The sequence below is a fragment of the Poecilia formosa genome, unplaced genomic scaffold (assembly GCF_000485575.1).
Source record: "Poecilia formosa unplaced genomic scaffold, Poecilia_formosa-5.1.2 Scaffold373, whole genome shotgun sequence".
Lineage (NCBI taxonomy): Eukaryota > Metazoa > Chordata > Actinopteri > Cyprinodontiformes > Poeciliidae > Poecilia > Poecilia formosa.
The window spans coordinates 251,746-266,358 of record NW_006800312.1 but is presented as its reverse complement, the minus strand read 5'-3'; the positions used below and the strand labels follow the sequence as shown (position 1 = coordinate 266,358).

General features: G+C 40.0%; 1 protein-coding gene and 1 non-coding gene across 2 annotated transcripts; both read right to left on the bottom strand.

Moving 5' to 3' along the window:
- Positions 1-7,499: 7,499 nt before the first annotated feature.
- On the bottom strand, positions 7,500-13,459 carry snx15 (sorting nexin 15). The gene is made up of 7 exons (XM_007575234.2): positions 13,244-13,459; positions 12,388-12,544; positions 11,465-11,580; positions 10,547-10,826; positions 10,297-10,470; positions 9,333-9,530; positions 7,500-7,968 (listed from the first exon to the last, which is right to left on the bottom strand). The coding sequence occupies exons 1-7, from the start codon at positions 13,340-13,342 to the stop codon at positions 7,835-7,837; spliced, it is 1,158 nt and encodes a 385-aa protein (XP_007575296.1). The 5' UTR covers positions 13,343-13,459; the 3' UTR covers positions 7,500-7,834.
- Positions 8,089-8,170, bottom strand: trnal-aag (transfer RNA leucine (anticodon AAG)). Its single transcript has one exon. It is a non-coding gene; the product is annotated as a tRNA-Leu (tRNA).
- Positions 13,460-14,613: the final 1,154 nt, after the last annotated feature.

Sequence of the window (14,613 nt, the reverse complement as noted above, 5' to 3'; positions counted from 1 at the left end):
AAAGTAAATGTAACTAGTTGCAAAGCAGTAAACTCAAAACCAAACTCTTCTGGTTTCAGACTGAGCCAAGGCCACTTCTCGTTCCTCGTTTCAGTCGCTCTCTTCCGTTTGTTTTTCTCACCAGTTTCAGCGCATCACCTGAGTAATGTTACCCTTTCAAATCCACCCCCTCTCTCTCTCTCTACTTCTGATTAAAAATGGTTATGCACCGAGTGAAAGGTCGCAAGTTGTTATGGAAACAAGGCAGCCAACAAAAGCTGGACACATGGGTACAGAAAGTGGGGAGAGGGGAAAAAAACAGAGAGGGAGATGTGCCTGAATAAATATGCAAAGAGGAGGAGACGGGCATGGAAAAAAAAGAGAGAGAGTAAGAGGTTTGAATAAATAAAAACATATGCAGAGGGAGGAGGACGGATGCGAAATGATGGCTCCATCTGCGATAATGAATAACAAAAGATAATGCTGGGTTTTATCATTCTGGGAAGCAGGTCGGGGAACAAAGGTGCGTGTCCGTGTGGACAGTGGGAGAATGCGACAGATAATAACTGCGGCGCAGCTTGGAGGATGCAAAAAAAAAGCTCAAATTGTTCACAGAAAGGCTGACCAAAAAAGGCCTAAAATTATGTATCTGTGTGTGTTTGAGTGCCTGAGCATCATCATCATCATCTCTCTGAGGACTTGTATTATGTTAACCACTCAGACTAACATCAAACACTCACACACACACACACACACACACACACACACACACACACACACACACACACACTTCAGTGGAGGCATGGAGGTGCCAGCCATATAAATAGGATATCCCACAGCGAGAGATATAAAGAGAAAGGGGCTGACAGGCAGAGGGAGTGAAAGAGACAGGCGGAGAAACGAGATTTTATATTCATGGAGTGAGAAAATAGAGAGTAAAGTGGACACAAAGGGAGGGGGTGAACGGATCAATAAATGGCATAAAGTGTATGTTTATTGATTTACTAATATGTGAGGGGAGGAGGGAGCGAGACAAACAGCAGGAAGAGATGACAGTTATGATGATTACTGTTAGAGGAACCAACAAGCTTCTGCCTGAATATATGTCCAATCTTACCGGTATTGTCGGAGTTTTTTAAATCGATTGGGTTCCTGGTATGGAAAGCAGTTTTTAACAAATATTCAATGTAACTTTGTGTGTTGTTGTCCAGTTAAAACACCCAATTTTGTTCAAAGTTGATCATTTCACCCAAATCTGTGTAGTTGGGTTGTAACTGTCACCATGCCTGACAGTTACATTTTCTAATGTTTGAAAGATTCACCTTAAAGCTGCAGTATGTAATTTTTTTAAATTCTTTTTTAAATATCTGTGGAAACTGTCACTATGTTGTAAGAACTGAGCTCCTTTGCCGTCTCCCAGTCCTAACCAATCAGAGCCAGGAGGCGGGTCTTAGCGCTGTCAATCACCCTCTGTGTGCCCGTCTAATTATTCACTTACAAAACCAGTGTTGATGGGAGTTCAGGAGAGAGATCTGCAACCAGTGGCTTCGGAGAAAAATGTTGCTCTTAATCCCTCCATGTTGGTTCTATGTGCAAAAATTATACTTTAATGAACATGTTACATATGTAGAGAAAATTTTAAATAATTGTTTTTAGAGTTTAGACTGGGCCTAAAAATCCAAGTAAGTCAATCCTTTATATTCTGTCCTTTATTTGTGGGCTATCTTCTTTAAAGAACCCAACTAGCCTCAGTGAGCTCAACATATTTCTTTTCTCTAGGAAAACAGCCACAAGATATGACACTCCCACCACTTTATTTCACAGTTCTGATCTTCCCCCTTTTCTTCCTAATGTAACAACTGCCGTTATGGCCAAACAAATTAGTTTTAGTTTTATGGTATTTTCCCACCTGACAGTCGAGAAGACTCGGTTTGATTGGGGACCAACGTTGCAACATTTGTAAAATTTTCAGCTGATGTTGGTCCACTTTCACTCTGCACTGTGTCAAACTAACCAAACCCTTTGAGGAACCTGTTCCCCTCCTCGCCTGTGGTGGCGCTGCACCAAGAACCACTGAAGGAAACGACATGAAAACGCCTGAAGAAGACAGGCGTTCAACTTCCTTCTTTGCGAAATGTCCAAAAAAAAAATGGATTAGCGTCGGATTTTATTTTGGCAAAAGAACATGAGCCATGTTCCCCACTAGCGATATTCTAGTGCGTTTGTTTAGGTCAGGGGTCACCAACTCCAGTCCTCGAGGGCTACCATCCTGTAACTTTTAGATGTGTCTCTGCTCAGACACACCTGGATCAAATGAACTGCTCGTTTCCAGCCTATTGCAGAGAGGAATGAATGCTGGTGAGGGAATTCAGACATTTTGGAGCAGAGGTGGTAGCCCTAAAAGTTGCAGGATGGTAGCCCTTGAGGACTGGAGTTGGTGACCCCTGGTTTAGGTTGTATTTACCCAGAATGCCCTGCGCTGTAGTCCACTTCCTGGTTCTGGCGCGGTCTCCGGTCCGCTTGGCGTTTGAACGCATTCAAACGGCAGCAGAGTTCACGTCAACCAAACCGAAACTGGGGTTTGTAGGTGACCAGGTTTAGCTTTTTTTAGTCTTCAAACGAAACTGACTTTCTAGACCAGGGGTGTCCAAAGTGGGTCCTCGAGGGCCGGCATCCTGCATGTTTTAGTTCTCTCCCTAACAACCTCCTCAGCAAGTCAGTGTTCTGCTTAGACCTTCTGATGAGCCATCATTTGATGCAGGTGTGTAAAACCAGGGAGAGAACTAAAACATGCAGGATGCCGGCCCTCAAGGACCGACTTTGGACACCTCTGATCTAGACGAACGAACTAGAGTTTGCTTAAATGGGGTTGGTGTGAATGAACCCGTAGTTTAATCAGATTTACATTTGCAAAGTGTAGTCTAGAGTTTCCACGCTACTCGGGAGAAATGTCGTTTCACTGTTCTTTACACCTCCAGCCAGCATCTTGTTTATTAGCATTTTCAGTCTGTTTTTTATATTAATGAAATACTTCAGATAGTAATAGTCTTAAATCAACATCAAGCCCCACAGCAACAACCAAACAGACCCCGGGAGGCGGAAAACAAATGTCAAGCCTGTCTGTAGGAGAGAGTCAGGCCGCCACAGAGCCCTGGGCTGACAGAAAATAGACAGCGAGTGTGTTTTATGTGAGTGTGTGAGAGCGAGAGATGAGGCGGGGGGAGACAAAAGTGTGCTGGAATAGCTGGGGGCAAGGTGACAGAGAGAGAAACGACTGGACGGGGAGGGATAACAAGCTCACAGAGGAGGGGTGTGTGTGTGTGTGTGTGTGTGTGTGTGTGCGTGTGTGTGTGTGTGTGTGTGTGTGTGTGTGGTGGAATAAAAACAAGGAGGATGGGTTGAGAGGGGAGAAGAAGAAGTTGATGGAATGAAAACAAAAACAGAGCGAAAGCAGGTGTGCTGTTTGCCTCAACCCAGTGGCCATTTAGGTCATAACGGTCCAAGCGAGAGAGTGAGTGTGTGTGTGTGTGTGTGTGTGTGTGTGTGTTTGTGTGTGAAGCGGGTTCGCCGGAGCCCGTTGGAGAGCGGGCTCGGTTCAGAGGTTGGAGAAGCAGTTTTTGTAGCCGTGAGGACTCACACACCCTCATCCGCACCCACATATGCTCGTTTTTCTCCTGCACACCCACAGCCGCCCCTTCTGTGTCACACTTAATGTGTCACGTGTGGCTCTAAATTATGCACTGATACACACATCTGTGTCTTTTGATCTGACACACACAAACACACACACACGTGGAGGAAAGCCATTATGCTCTCAGGCTGGAGTGTTTGGATGGTATAATTGCAGTGACCAGTGAGGAGAAAGAGACAGAGGGAGGAGGGATGGAAAGAGGGATGATAGAAAAGAGAGGAGAGTGCTGACACTCTCAGCATGCTAATGTTGCGCGGCTGTTAGCCCCCCTCCCTCCTCACCTCCGTCTCTTTGTTTCTGTCTCTTTCTACATTTCACAGGTGGAGCACCAGAATGAGGGAAGGGGAGATGGATTGAAAGGTAGAGAGAAAGAGGGATGTATAACAGGATGTAGCAGCGTTATCGCTCTTTCGCTGCCATCCCTCCATCCTCTTCAAGCACCCCACAGTGGTCAAAACAAAGCCAAAGAGAGAGACGGAGGGAGGAAGAGGGATGGTCTGCTTTTTTCCACCCCGTTAACAATAGAAGGATCATCTCTGCTTATCCTCTAATCTCATCCCTTCGATTTTTCCTCTCCTCCAGCGTTTGTTGTCTCTCTTTCTCCATGACCCCTCGTTTTCTCATCTGGTTGGGGAAATGGTCACCCCTCCATCTGTTTCCAGCCCTCCTTTCATCCCCCGTCTCTCCAGAGAAGGGATTCTGCCGTTTGCTTTCTCTTTTCTGCATCCCATCCTCTCTCTCTCCTCTCTTTGATGCCAAACCAATAACTTTCCATCCATGCTGAAACTACTGAAAAAACTACTTACTTTTATGCAAAAAAAAATGCGTTTGATTATCTCTCTTAGGTGTTTGCTGTGCATTAGTGTTCCCTAATGAGTTGAAGTTACAGCTACAGGTCGTTAGCAGGGTTTCTAAAGGTTTCAGCAACAAAAAATTAAGACTTTTTAAGACCATTATGAAAGAAATTTAAGACCTTTATCTCCAAAGAAATGTATGAACTGTGTCTAACTGGTGATAAATTTGCACTTACCCTTGATATTTTCTATGAAGTAACAGCTAAAGGTCTTTAGAATAGCTTCTGAAGGTTTCAGCAAATCATATTTAAGACTTTTTAAGACTATTGTGAATTAAATTTAAGACTTTTATCTTCACAGAAATGTACAAACTTCTTCCATCAAACTCATTTTTGTTTTGGTGCCAAATCAAGATCATTCTGGCCGGTTGTGCCAGAATGTATTAATAAAACCTATTCACAAACTGTTAAAATAAAATTATTAAATTATTATAAAATCAATTTACAATTGATTTGTGATTTTTTTTGCAATAAAAATCAAAATGTTTATGGTACTAATTTGGAAATATTTGCACTTATTTATGACAGTAAATCTGACTTTTCATTACTCGCTGTGGAGATCATGGACTATAATCTGACATCAGTTAAAGCTGAGGCAGCTGTTTAGTACAAGAAAGAAAGTTTTTTTTAAATTTTTTGACTGCAATAAAATCCCAATTGTTAGCACAAAAAAGTGCAAGAATTTGTTGATTTTGCATGAATTTCCACGATAATTCTCAAGAAACTGGAGGGACTGATTGATATAATTTAGCAGTAAATAGATAAAAGCTGCACTGATTTGATTAATAACATAATTAAGCACATTTAGTGTTTTGTCTACAAGAGGGCCACATAAAAACCTATGTTGGGCCGGATTTGGCAGCCAAAAGAAATCCAATGTCCAAAACTTGATTGTTGCTCTTTATGGTTTAAAGTTGGTAACCAAATAACAAAATCAAACTGCTGCCTCTCCAAACCCAGTGCATGCTGGTCCTATACCAGTCCCTTCACTTATAGAAAATGGACCCACAGTTTTTTCTGTGAAAGAAAAACAAAAAATTAATAAAATCACCAATTATTAACCTACAAATAAACTCTAAGTAATACAAAAAATATAAAGTAAACTAAGAATAAACTGTCAACAAAATTCAAATTGATAAAAATAAAGAATAAATAGCTCCAGCACATCTTTTAGCAAAAAATTACTTAGCTCACTATTCAAGTAAGGTGACAATATTAAGGCTGACTATCTTTTAAAATCAAATTTAAGACATTTTAAATTCTTTAACCAAACGTAGAAAGTTCAAACAATCATGATTATGTGAAGTAGATTAACTACAGCAAGCCGCATGTTTATTATTAAAAACCAGCAGCTGTTTTCTTCTTTCATCTGTTTCTCCAGTCCAGGGCGCGTTTTAACCTTAAAATGAGCAACAGCGACTCTCACAGGAATTTAATAGGTACTACAACAAATCTACGTGACGTCTCACGTAGATTTAAAAGCTTTAGATGTAAAAATGTAATCCGATGATCAAAACCAAAATGCGCCAGGTCTACAAAGTAAAAGATGAAATGAGCATATTTGTAAAAATAAAAAGAAAAGAAAAAAACCAGACTTTATCAGTGGGATTCCCTTTTCAAATCAGCTTCTGTTTAATGTATTAAACTTGACTAAATATTGAAAACTTTTTGACTCAAATCTTGTTATTATAGCAGAAAATGAATTTGTTTAGTCGAGCCCAAAATAATTTAAAAACTAGGTGTTTTTCTTAAATAATTTAACAAACGTACAAAATTATTTTTAAGTTTTGCATCAACTAAGAAAAAAAAACAATCAAACCAACTATTTTATTTGCTTGATTTCAGTTTCTTTTAATTTTCTTTACTCTTGACTCAATGATTTTGGCCCAAAAAAGTTTGGACACTTCTAGCTTAAATCATCAAAAGCACAAAATTGTATGTTTTATATTTAAAATTCACAAAATCGTGCTGTTTTTGTATTTTTGTTGTGGAGCTACACCGAACATTTGCTTAGCAACAATAAAACCTGATGTTTTTCATAAGCGTCAGGTTTAAACTGCAGCGTTTTAGCAAATCGTTGACAGTTTTTAGCAAAACCTGTGTTCAGGAAACTTGATTTTCCAGAACACAAAACGGAAACGAAAGGATTTTTGATCACATTTCTTCAGACAGTTGTGATACGTAACTTTGACAACGGTATCGTTTTTACAGCTTGCAGCAGCAGATTAGCATCTCACAGCTCAGATAACACCTGAGCGACGACTGGTTGTTGTAGTTTTGTTGCCTTCATTCTGATTTTAGTTTTCTGAGTCACTGAATGTTTGGCTAAATATTCCCTCATGTTTTGTTTTTTTTGGATGCTGTGAAGCTGGAATGACTTTTACTCTTTGTTTTTTACTTTCTTCTGTCACAACACAACTGACATTATGGTGCGTAACCATGACAAACGGGTATTGTTTGTTTGTAATACTTGGAGCACCTGATTAGCATCTCAAAAAGCTCAAATAATACCTGAACTTTGACCTCAAAATCCCAGAGGAGTTCAAGAGGAGGCTTCATGGATGCAGAGCAGGAGAAAACCAAACCATCTTCTCACATCCCCTACTCCAACATCCTTCTGCCCGGCTTTCTAACCATACGACAAGCAGCAAAAGCAAATGAGGTGGATCAGTACCATGTCCTGGATGACGTCATCCAGGACAAATACATAATTTGCTGACATAATCTGAGCATGTTAGCAGCTCAAATTCAGCCGCTGCAGACCGGCTGTCATCCCAGTAACTGTCTTCAGTCAGAGGCTTTTTCAGATTTGTTGCAAGACTGACTGCTACTGGAGATCCTTCCTTCCCACATCATCACCACCCACAACAACTCTTTGAAGATTCTTGGTTAAAATTTGTTACGACAACATTTATTTTTCCTTGTGGGATAAATAGAGTAAAATAATTTTTGAATCAAATTGAAACGTTTTTCTGAATTAAATTAAAATCAGATTTATTAACAAAACATTGTGCAAAATGCAAAGCCACAGAGATGTTAACATTACAAACATCAACAATATAAAAAGAACAGAGGAAATTTCCATCCATAAACTTAAAGACTTTGTCTGTGTTTTGTAGTTTAGATGTCTGTGAGGTCCCAGTGCGCAGAGCGTCATTACTGGAGCATTAGGTACCAGAAACGGTTTGTTACTGGGAATGGAAACTGGTTTGGGATTCTTATTTTAGCTGTCAAACCTGTAGTCACTTCATGAGCCTTGAACCTGAGCTTACGTTGCCTTTCAGTCGTCTTTGTGTGTGTCAAGCGTGTGTCTACGGGTCCTGTGTGTGTGTGTGAGCAGCTGTGTGACCCGGCGAAGCGTGCTGATCCACCAGCATCTCGGCATGCTTCAGGTACTGGGCCGTCCTCCTCATCACAGACTCCCTGCGAACCGGATCTGGGTCTCCTGCAGAACATGAACACATAAAAAATCTCGTCAAGTTTCACTTCCTGTGCTCTGATTGTAGCTTTTCACATTTATTTTCAAGTCACATTTCAGCTGAAAAAGGAAAAACAAAATGATTGCTGGCAGCGGTGGGATTCGAACCCACGCCCCCGAAGAGACTGGAGCCTTAATCCAGCGCCTTAGACCGCTCGGCCACGCTACCGTGTTAGCTGCTGGATCAGTGTCAGAAACTACACTGAAGTGGGGAGGGGCCGATGACTCAATGTTGAGTTGTGGCATGTTGTAATGTTGCAGACAACGCCTTTGTTTAGTTCGATTTGTATCTTACTATAAGCCAAAAAGACACAGCGTACTCATTTATATAAGCAAGAGGAGCAACAAAACATATTTTATTTTAAGTAAGAAGCATTTTTACCTCCAGCTTGATGTAAACCAACACCTGCAGAGAAGCTGTTATAAATTTAGCACCACAGACAACTCAGTGACGCTTTAAGGGAAAGGACAAGGTCCAGCAGCCCAGTCATGGATCAATACAATAGTCACTAAAAAGGCTGATTAAGCACTAACTGTACACATACAAGGTAAGCATTTCACTTAATATATTCTCTCATAGGCTACATGGTCCTGTGCAGCAAGAAAATCCTGAGTTGGAGCCTCAGTCTTGAATGGAGTTTGCATGTTCTCCCCATGCAACATGCGGTTTATTGTGAAGAACTGGCCGTGTCCGTCAGCTGTGCACAAGAGTTGAAACCAAAAATACACATTTGTCTCAATAAACTGGAATACCATCAACAAGGTAATTTATTTCACTAAATAACAAGGTCAGCTCTGCCTGAAGGCATTTTGTCACTTTAAATTCAAATAAGCTACTGCTGGCCAACTCACCGTTTACACTAAAATGAGAAAATGGCTTCAAACAGATGCACAATTATACACTTTGAGAAGCAGAAGTGGAGCTTCCTGCTCAACCAACAAGAAGGCAGCACGTGGTTTCTGGATGGTAAGTCAACAACAAAGCATTTATCTTTTCCAGCAGCCATTGTACAGCGAATACGGCGGTAAAACCTGCTGACCAAAAGTGCTGGAGCTCTGCTAGGGTTGCTAGGTAACGGAGCAGTGCTTGATGATTTGTAACGTTAGATTCCAGAAAAATGGCGGAGTGTTTTTTTTAGGCAGTTGGGCTGTTTTTAGAAACAGTAGAAACTCAAACGTAAGAACAAAAAAGTGTAAAAAGCTTTAAAAAGCTCAGAACTGTGTTTCTTTTGCACAGTTTGGTGCAGTTGGTGTAAAATTTGCATGCTTTACAGCTTTGATGAAACTAATCATGATGGAAATGAACTGGTTTGACTGGTCTCTCATGTTACCCTGCACTCCAGTGATGAGTATGTCCACCGCTGTCCGGTAGCCACGGATAGCAGAACCGAACTCTCCCTCCTTCTCCCGCTCCATGGCCGCCGTCAGCTCATTGGCCGCCTGGTTCAAGTAACTGGCGTCTCCTCCAATCAGACTGGCCGGCGGCAGCGAGAACAGTTCAGAGTGATCGCTCGAGGAATCTGATCTTTCTGAAACAGAACGAGAAAAACAACGGATTTTTAATTTAAGGTTTAAAAGAAAGCAGTTTCATAAACAGTCCTGTCAAAGTTTTGAATTATCTCTAATTTATTTTTAGTTTGTGTTCAAGAAGGTAGATTTCTTGTAATATTCTAAAGGGCTTTTATCAAAGTTTCCACATGTTTTCTTAGAAACAATATCTGCATCTCCATTACAAAGGTGAGCAAAACTTTGTCAATATTCTGCTAATGCCAACAAAACAAACACAATTTTGCATTTGCTGTGTTTCCACTAAATTAGAAACACAAATAAAGTCACACATGAATAAGTTTGTTCACACAATAAGTATTTAAAAAACAGGATGCGCCATCATCTTCCAACTACTTCCTGTCGTCTTCTACTTTGTGGTTTGCACCAGTTGTTGATCATGTGAAAAAAGTATTTCCAATGCAGTTTTGCTAAATAAACCAATTTCAGCCTAAAACCACTTTATCCTTAAACTTTTTGTTGAGAAATTATTTTTTTCGAAATTTGCATGTTTCCATTAAGATAATTTATATTTAAAATCTCACATTGTGCAATTTATGGTCAATGGAAACACAGATAGTGTTTTTCTCAGTCTTTGTTACTCTACCGGAGAAATCCAGGTTAATGAGAGAAATCTCAGGCAGAGCAGTGAAGGGCGATGAGAATCAAGCAGAACTGCGTGGGAAGGCAATGTCCAGGATAAGTAAAGGCTGGAGGGAGTAACAGTTTATATTCTGTGGTTGAACCCACCTTGTTTATAGCAGGGATCGAAGACAGCCAGGTCATTTTCAGACAGAGGAGGAGGAACTTCCTCCTTGGGAGACGGGATTTGCTCTTCGACCACCGAGTCAAACAATGAGTCGAATTCCTCCTGCGTCTCCTCCGACTGCTGGAGTCTCGCTAGAGACAGCTCAGGAGACGACACTGCAGATGCAAACATGAACCGAAATGATGACAAAGACACAAACCAGAAACAGCTTGCAGATTGTTAGATTTAAACCTCGGTCATCCAGTTCTGCGTTGTCAAGATCCTCCTGTTCTTCCTCTGTCGGAGTTCCTCCGATCTCGTTGTAGGCCTCAGCCGCCACCTCCGGCTCCCCGACCTCCAAGCTGATGTTCGTGCCCAGGTCTTGAGGTAAGGTGGGCGCCTCCCTGCCCTCCTCCTCTTCGGCGGGTTCACAGTCTGATGCCCTCCTCTTCGGCAGGGGGATGAGAGGAGGAGGCAGCGGCCCGGCCGAGGACGCCGGGGACGGATCCAGAGGTCTGCTGACTTCACCACCCTAACATTCATTCATTTATTTTTTATTTTATTCTTCTGCAGTTTAAACTAACATGTCACATATTGACATGAACGTTTTGAATTGAAAATGTCTTATATAGATTACCCTTTCTCTTAAAAGTGAATTTGTTTTACCATAAGTAACTAAACATCAATCAACCATCCATATATGTAGAGCTAATAAAGACAGAACAAAACATATAGTATCCTTGTAATGACACAGCACTTTACCAAATACTTCATTACACCTTGATAGGATATTTTACCATTTTCTTAAAAGTGAAAATTGATCTACTCTCTTTGTTTCCTTTAGACAGAAATAATGTTTAGTTCAGACTTTGTTTCTAAATATCTCTAATCCTCTCAAACTATACATGCTTTCTCTTTTCATAAATCTTATTTGAAAACATGCTGGAAATATACCGTTATGTATATTATTTGCAGAATATAATAGTCCACCACGGTATGAAATGTCATTAATTTTAACTTGAAGAACAATGGACTTGTTACGTTTTAAGATTGTAATTCTAACAGCTCTAATTTGTAAAATAAACAGAACAACGTATACAAATCAAAAAGAAACAAGAGGACAGAGATGAAACAGAGAGCAGTTAACATTTGCTTGTTCTGTGTCCTCACCCTGAAGAAGTCCTTTAGTTGTGGGCTGTTGTATAGTGCAGGTATACTGGTAGTGAACAGAAGCATGCTCTCTGCTGCCTTCCTCCTCTCCTCAATCACAGCTTCATCAAACCTTCCTAGGATGAACACAACAAGATGATAAAGCTGATTATGACGCTGGAAGTTTTAAAAAGTGCTCCGTTTGTCACTGGTTTTACTGGTGCTCTGGACAAACTGGAACAATAAACTAAAAAAAGACTGCTGGTAAATTCCTCAGTTTCACTTCAGATAAATAAGTTGGACACAAATTGGTCTTCTAACAGAACAATAATCTTAAACACACTTAAAAAATCATGGTGGATTAGATAAATCCGTCTTACATTTCGTTTCTGGAAGAACTCCAACCTCAACCTCTGATGAAAATTTCTGCACTATGATTAAAAGTCATGTCTGTACCAGAAACCACCAGGTAACTGACTCCAAAAACCCAGCCAGAATTACACCTTCGAAACGTGTGTGGATAAGGTACAGGGATCATTGCAGCAAACATGACTGAGGGAAGTATTTATATAACTGAACTTTTAAGGAGAAATGAGAACCTGTGTTGCAGGAAAAAAAAAATCTTGTGCAGCTAATTCTTGTGTCAAAACATTGTTTTCGTTGTCTGTTGTAAGAGCATCCAACCCTGGAAAAAGAGCTATTAAATAAAACATTATAAACCCAGAAATAAGAGAGAGGTGCAAGTGATGAAGTACACAAGTATTTACTAAAGAAACACTCCAACGTTCCAGCATGTGAAGCAGCAGCTCCTACAGGAACTCTATTGGAACTCTATGTTTGCATATCTGATGCTACACCTCAGATATGCAAACCTGTCTGAGGTGCAGCATCATTCAGACCCAGATGAGTAATCTAGGTCTGAAGGGAACTTTTACACATCATACCAAAAACCTGTGCACGTGGAAACACTGGAAACTCCTCCTGCCTCCTGAACAGGTTCCTGTGAGTGTAGGACAGCTCTCCGTGGAGCTTCTTCAGCTCGGAGAACCTCTTCCACACCACCACCTCCTTCACATCGTCCGGGTGACGCTTGGACACAAACTGCAAGGGTGAGAAGTTAAAATAGATTGGTTCCAGCTAATCTGAGTTTTGAGCATGTTGTTGTGTCTGCAGAGATCATCTGAGCTTCATAAATCCTTTTTGAACGGGCATTAAAGTGGTCATAAGGCTGCTGGAGCACATGAACAGAATCACATGTCCCGTTTCACTCCAGCACCCGCAGAGCATCTCAACCGCAAATAAAGTCCCCACAGGGTGTATTTGTGTTTATATCTAGACATGCTCTCTGGCTTTACATTTGCATGCTTGTTTTTGTTTTGTGTAGGAAAAGCGACAATATTTTATCTGTACACAGAAGTACAGGTTCAGCTCGCTGAATTTGAATATTTGCTAGTAAAATAACCGTTTGAAAATAACCTTTAGGTGAAAATTGAACATACTTTTCATTTGGCTGACATTCCAGTATTAATTTTTTTTTTATTATTGGTCTGATTTACAATACTAATCATAAATGTAATTGTAAGTGGAAAATCATCATAATAAGCAAAACTAGAGGCGTATTTAATCTATTTAGTGTGTTTCTCTTAGTGAATGGAGTGAAAGGAATTCATAAACTTTTCAATAATATTCTAATTTATTGAAATGCACCTGAAATATTTTCGGAACATGAACATCTCCTCAGTAACACAAGTGATTTTTTTTGTATAAATGAAACACTACGGTTATAGAGTTGTAACTTACCCGGGCTGTCACTTTGTACTCCGTGTACCCCTTCTCGTGGTTCCGTGGGTCGGTAACAGAGAAGAACCGGTAGTATTCGTCTTTGGGTTTCCGTGACATTTCCAGAGATAAATTAAAACCAGAAACACGAAATAGAACCGTCGGGAAACAGCCGCGGTGAGTTGCTCTGTTGTGATTCTTCAGTCACTTATCTCTGTGGACATTTCCTGGTTTGTGACGTACTTCATTGCGTGCTTGCGTATAGAATAGTGGACGCCGCTTCGCTTTTGTTGCCGTAGCAACGATTTGTCTGCGAGTCGGCCATATTGTGACTGGCAAGTTTACCGACGGGTGCGTATGAAAGCAAATCGTTAAATTTTAAGTAGAGCTTTTTTTTTGTTTGTTTTTACTTAAGTGCTTTATATTTTTGCATTAAGTGCTTTATATAGAGCACTTAAGATTGTGTTACAAATAATGGTGACCTTTTAGTTTGGCTAGCTTTAAAACACGATGTGCTCGAAATGGACCTAACGTACATTCGCCCTAATTTATAGAGAATATACAAACCCACTGTGTTTAATTCAACTAGTAAAATGTGTTTAGTTCGGCTGTTTGGTTTTGTCTAAAAATAAAAAGAGGACGTGGACGAAAGCATAGTCGTCCTTTTTCGATATTAGCTGCTTTATTGGTATGACGTAGCTAAATTAAACCTTCTTTTTCAGATATAACTTTTTATTTATACACTCTCCCATGACAAATGAGCTTCGTTTTGACTTAATTTATTGTTTGCCTTAGAAAACAATGCTCATGTCTTAGTCAGGCCTTCTACAAAAAATAAATATTGAAACTTTATGAGGTTATTTGTGGTAAAAATCAAGTTTTAGAAAAGGGTTTTGAGGCCTTCCGATTGGGTGTGTTGTTCCAGACAGGCCTACAACACAGATAAATTGTGTTAAAGGAGGCAAAATATCTACAAATGAGAGGCACTTAGAAAGCAGATGTGAGTTAAGAGGTATTTATTTATTGCAGAGTTAACTAGAAGCAGCTTTCTTAAAAAATAAAAAAAAATAAGATCAACTTTGTGACTATACATAGAAATTGTGATTAAACAAGTCCAAATTAAAATTCAATAAACTATATGAGTATATGTAGTTATAGATATTTAAAACTAACAAAACTAATCCTTCATATGGCTCCACCTCAAACCTCTTCAGATATAGTAATGAGAGCTAAGATCCTCTAGGGGGTGCTATACAAAAAGCTATTGTGAAAGCGGAAAGAAAATAGGGGTTGGAAATAAACCTTTCTTTTGTTTTTACATTTTCCTCAGTTGACTTCAATAAGTCTTGTTTATATATAAGATCAAGCATATATAAAGATGCTATAGGAGG

Coding starts and splice junctions, on each gene's coding strand:
- snx15 (XM_007575234.2), bottom strand. CDS start 13,342: ATGTCACGGAAACCCAAAGACGAATACTACCGGTTCTTCTCTGTTACC. Junction 12,545..13,243: donor AGTACAAAGTGACAGCCCGG/GTAAGTTACAAC, acceptor TCACCCTTGCAG/TTTGTGTCCAAGCGTCACCC. Junction 10,827..11,464: donor AACTAAAGGACTTCTTCAGG/GTGAGGACACAG, acceptor AATGAATGTTAG/GGTGGTGAAGTCAGCAGACC.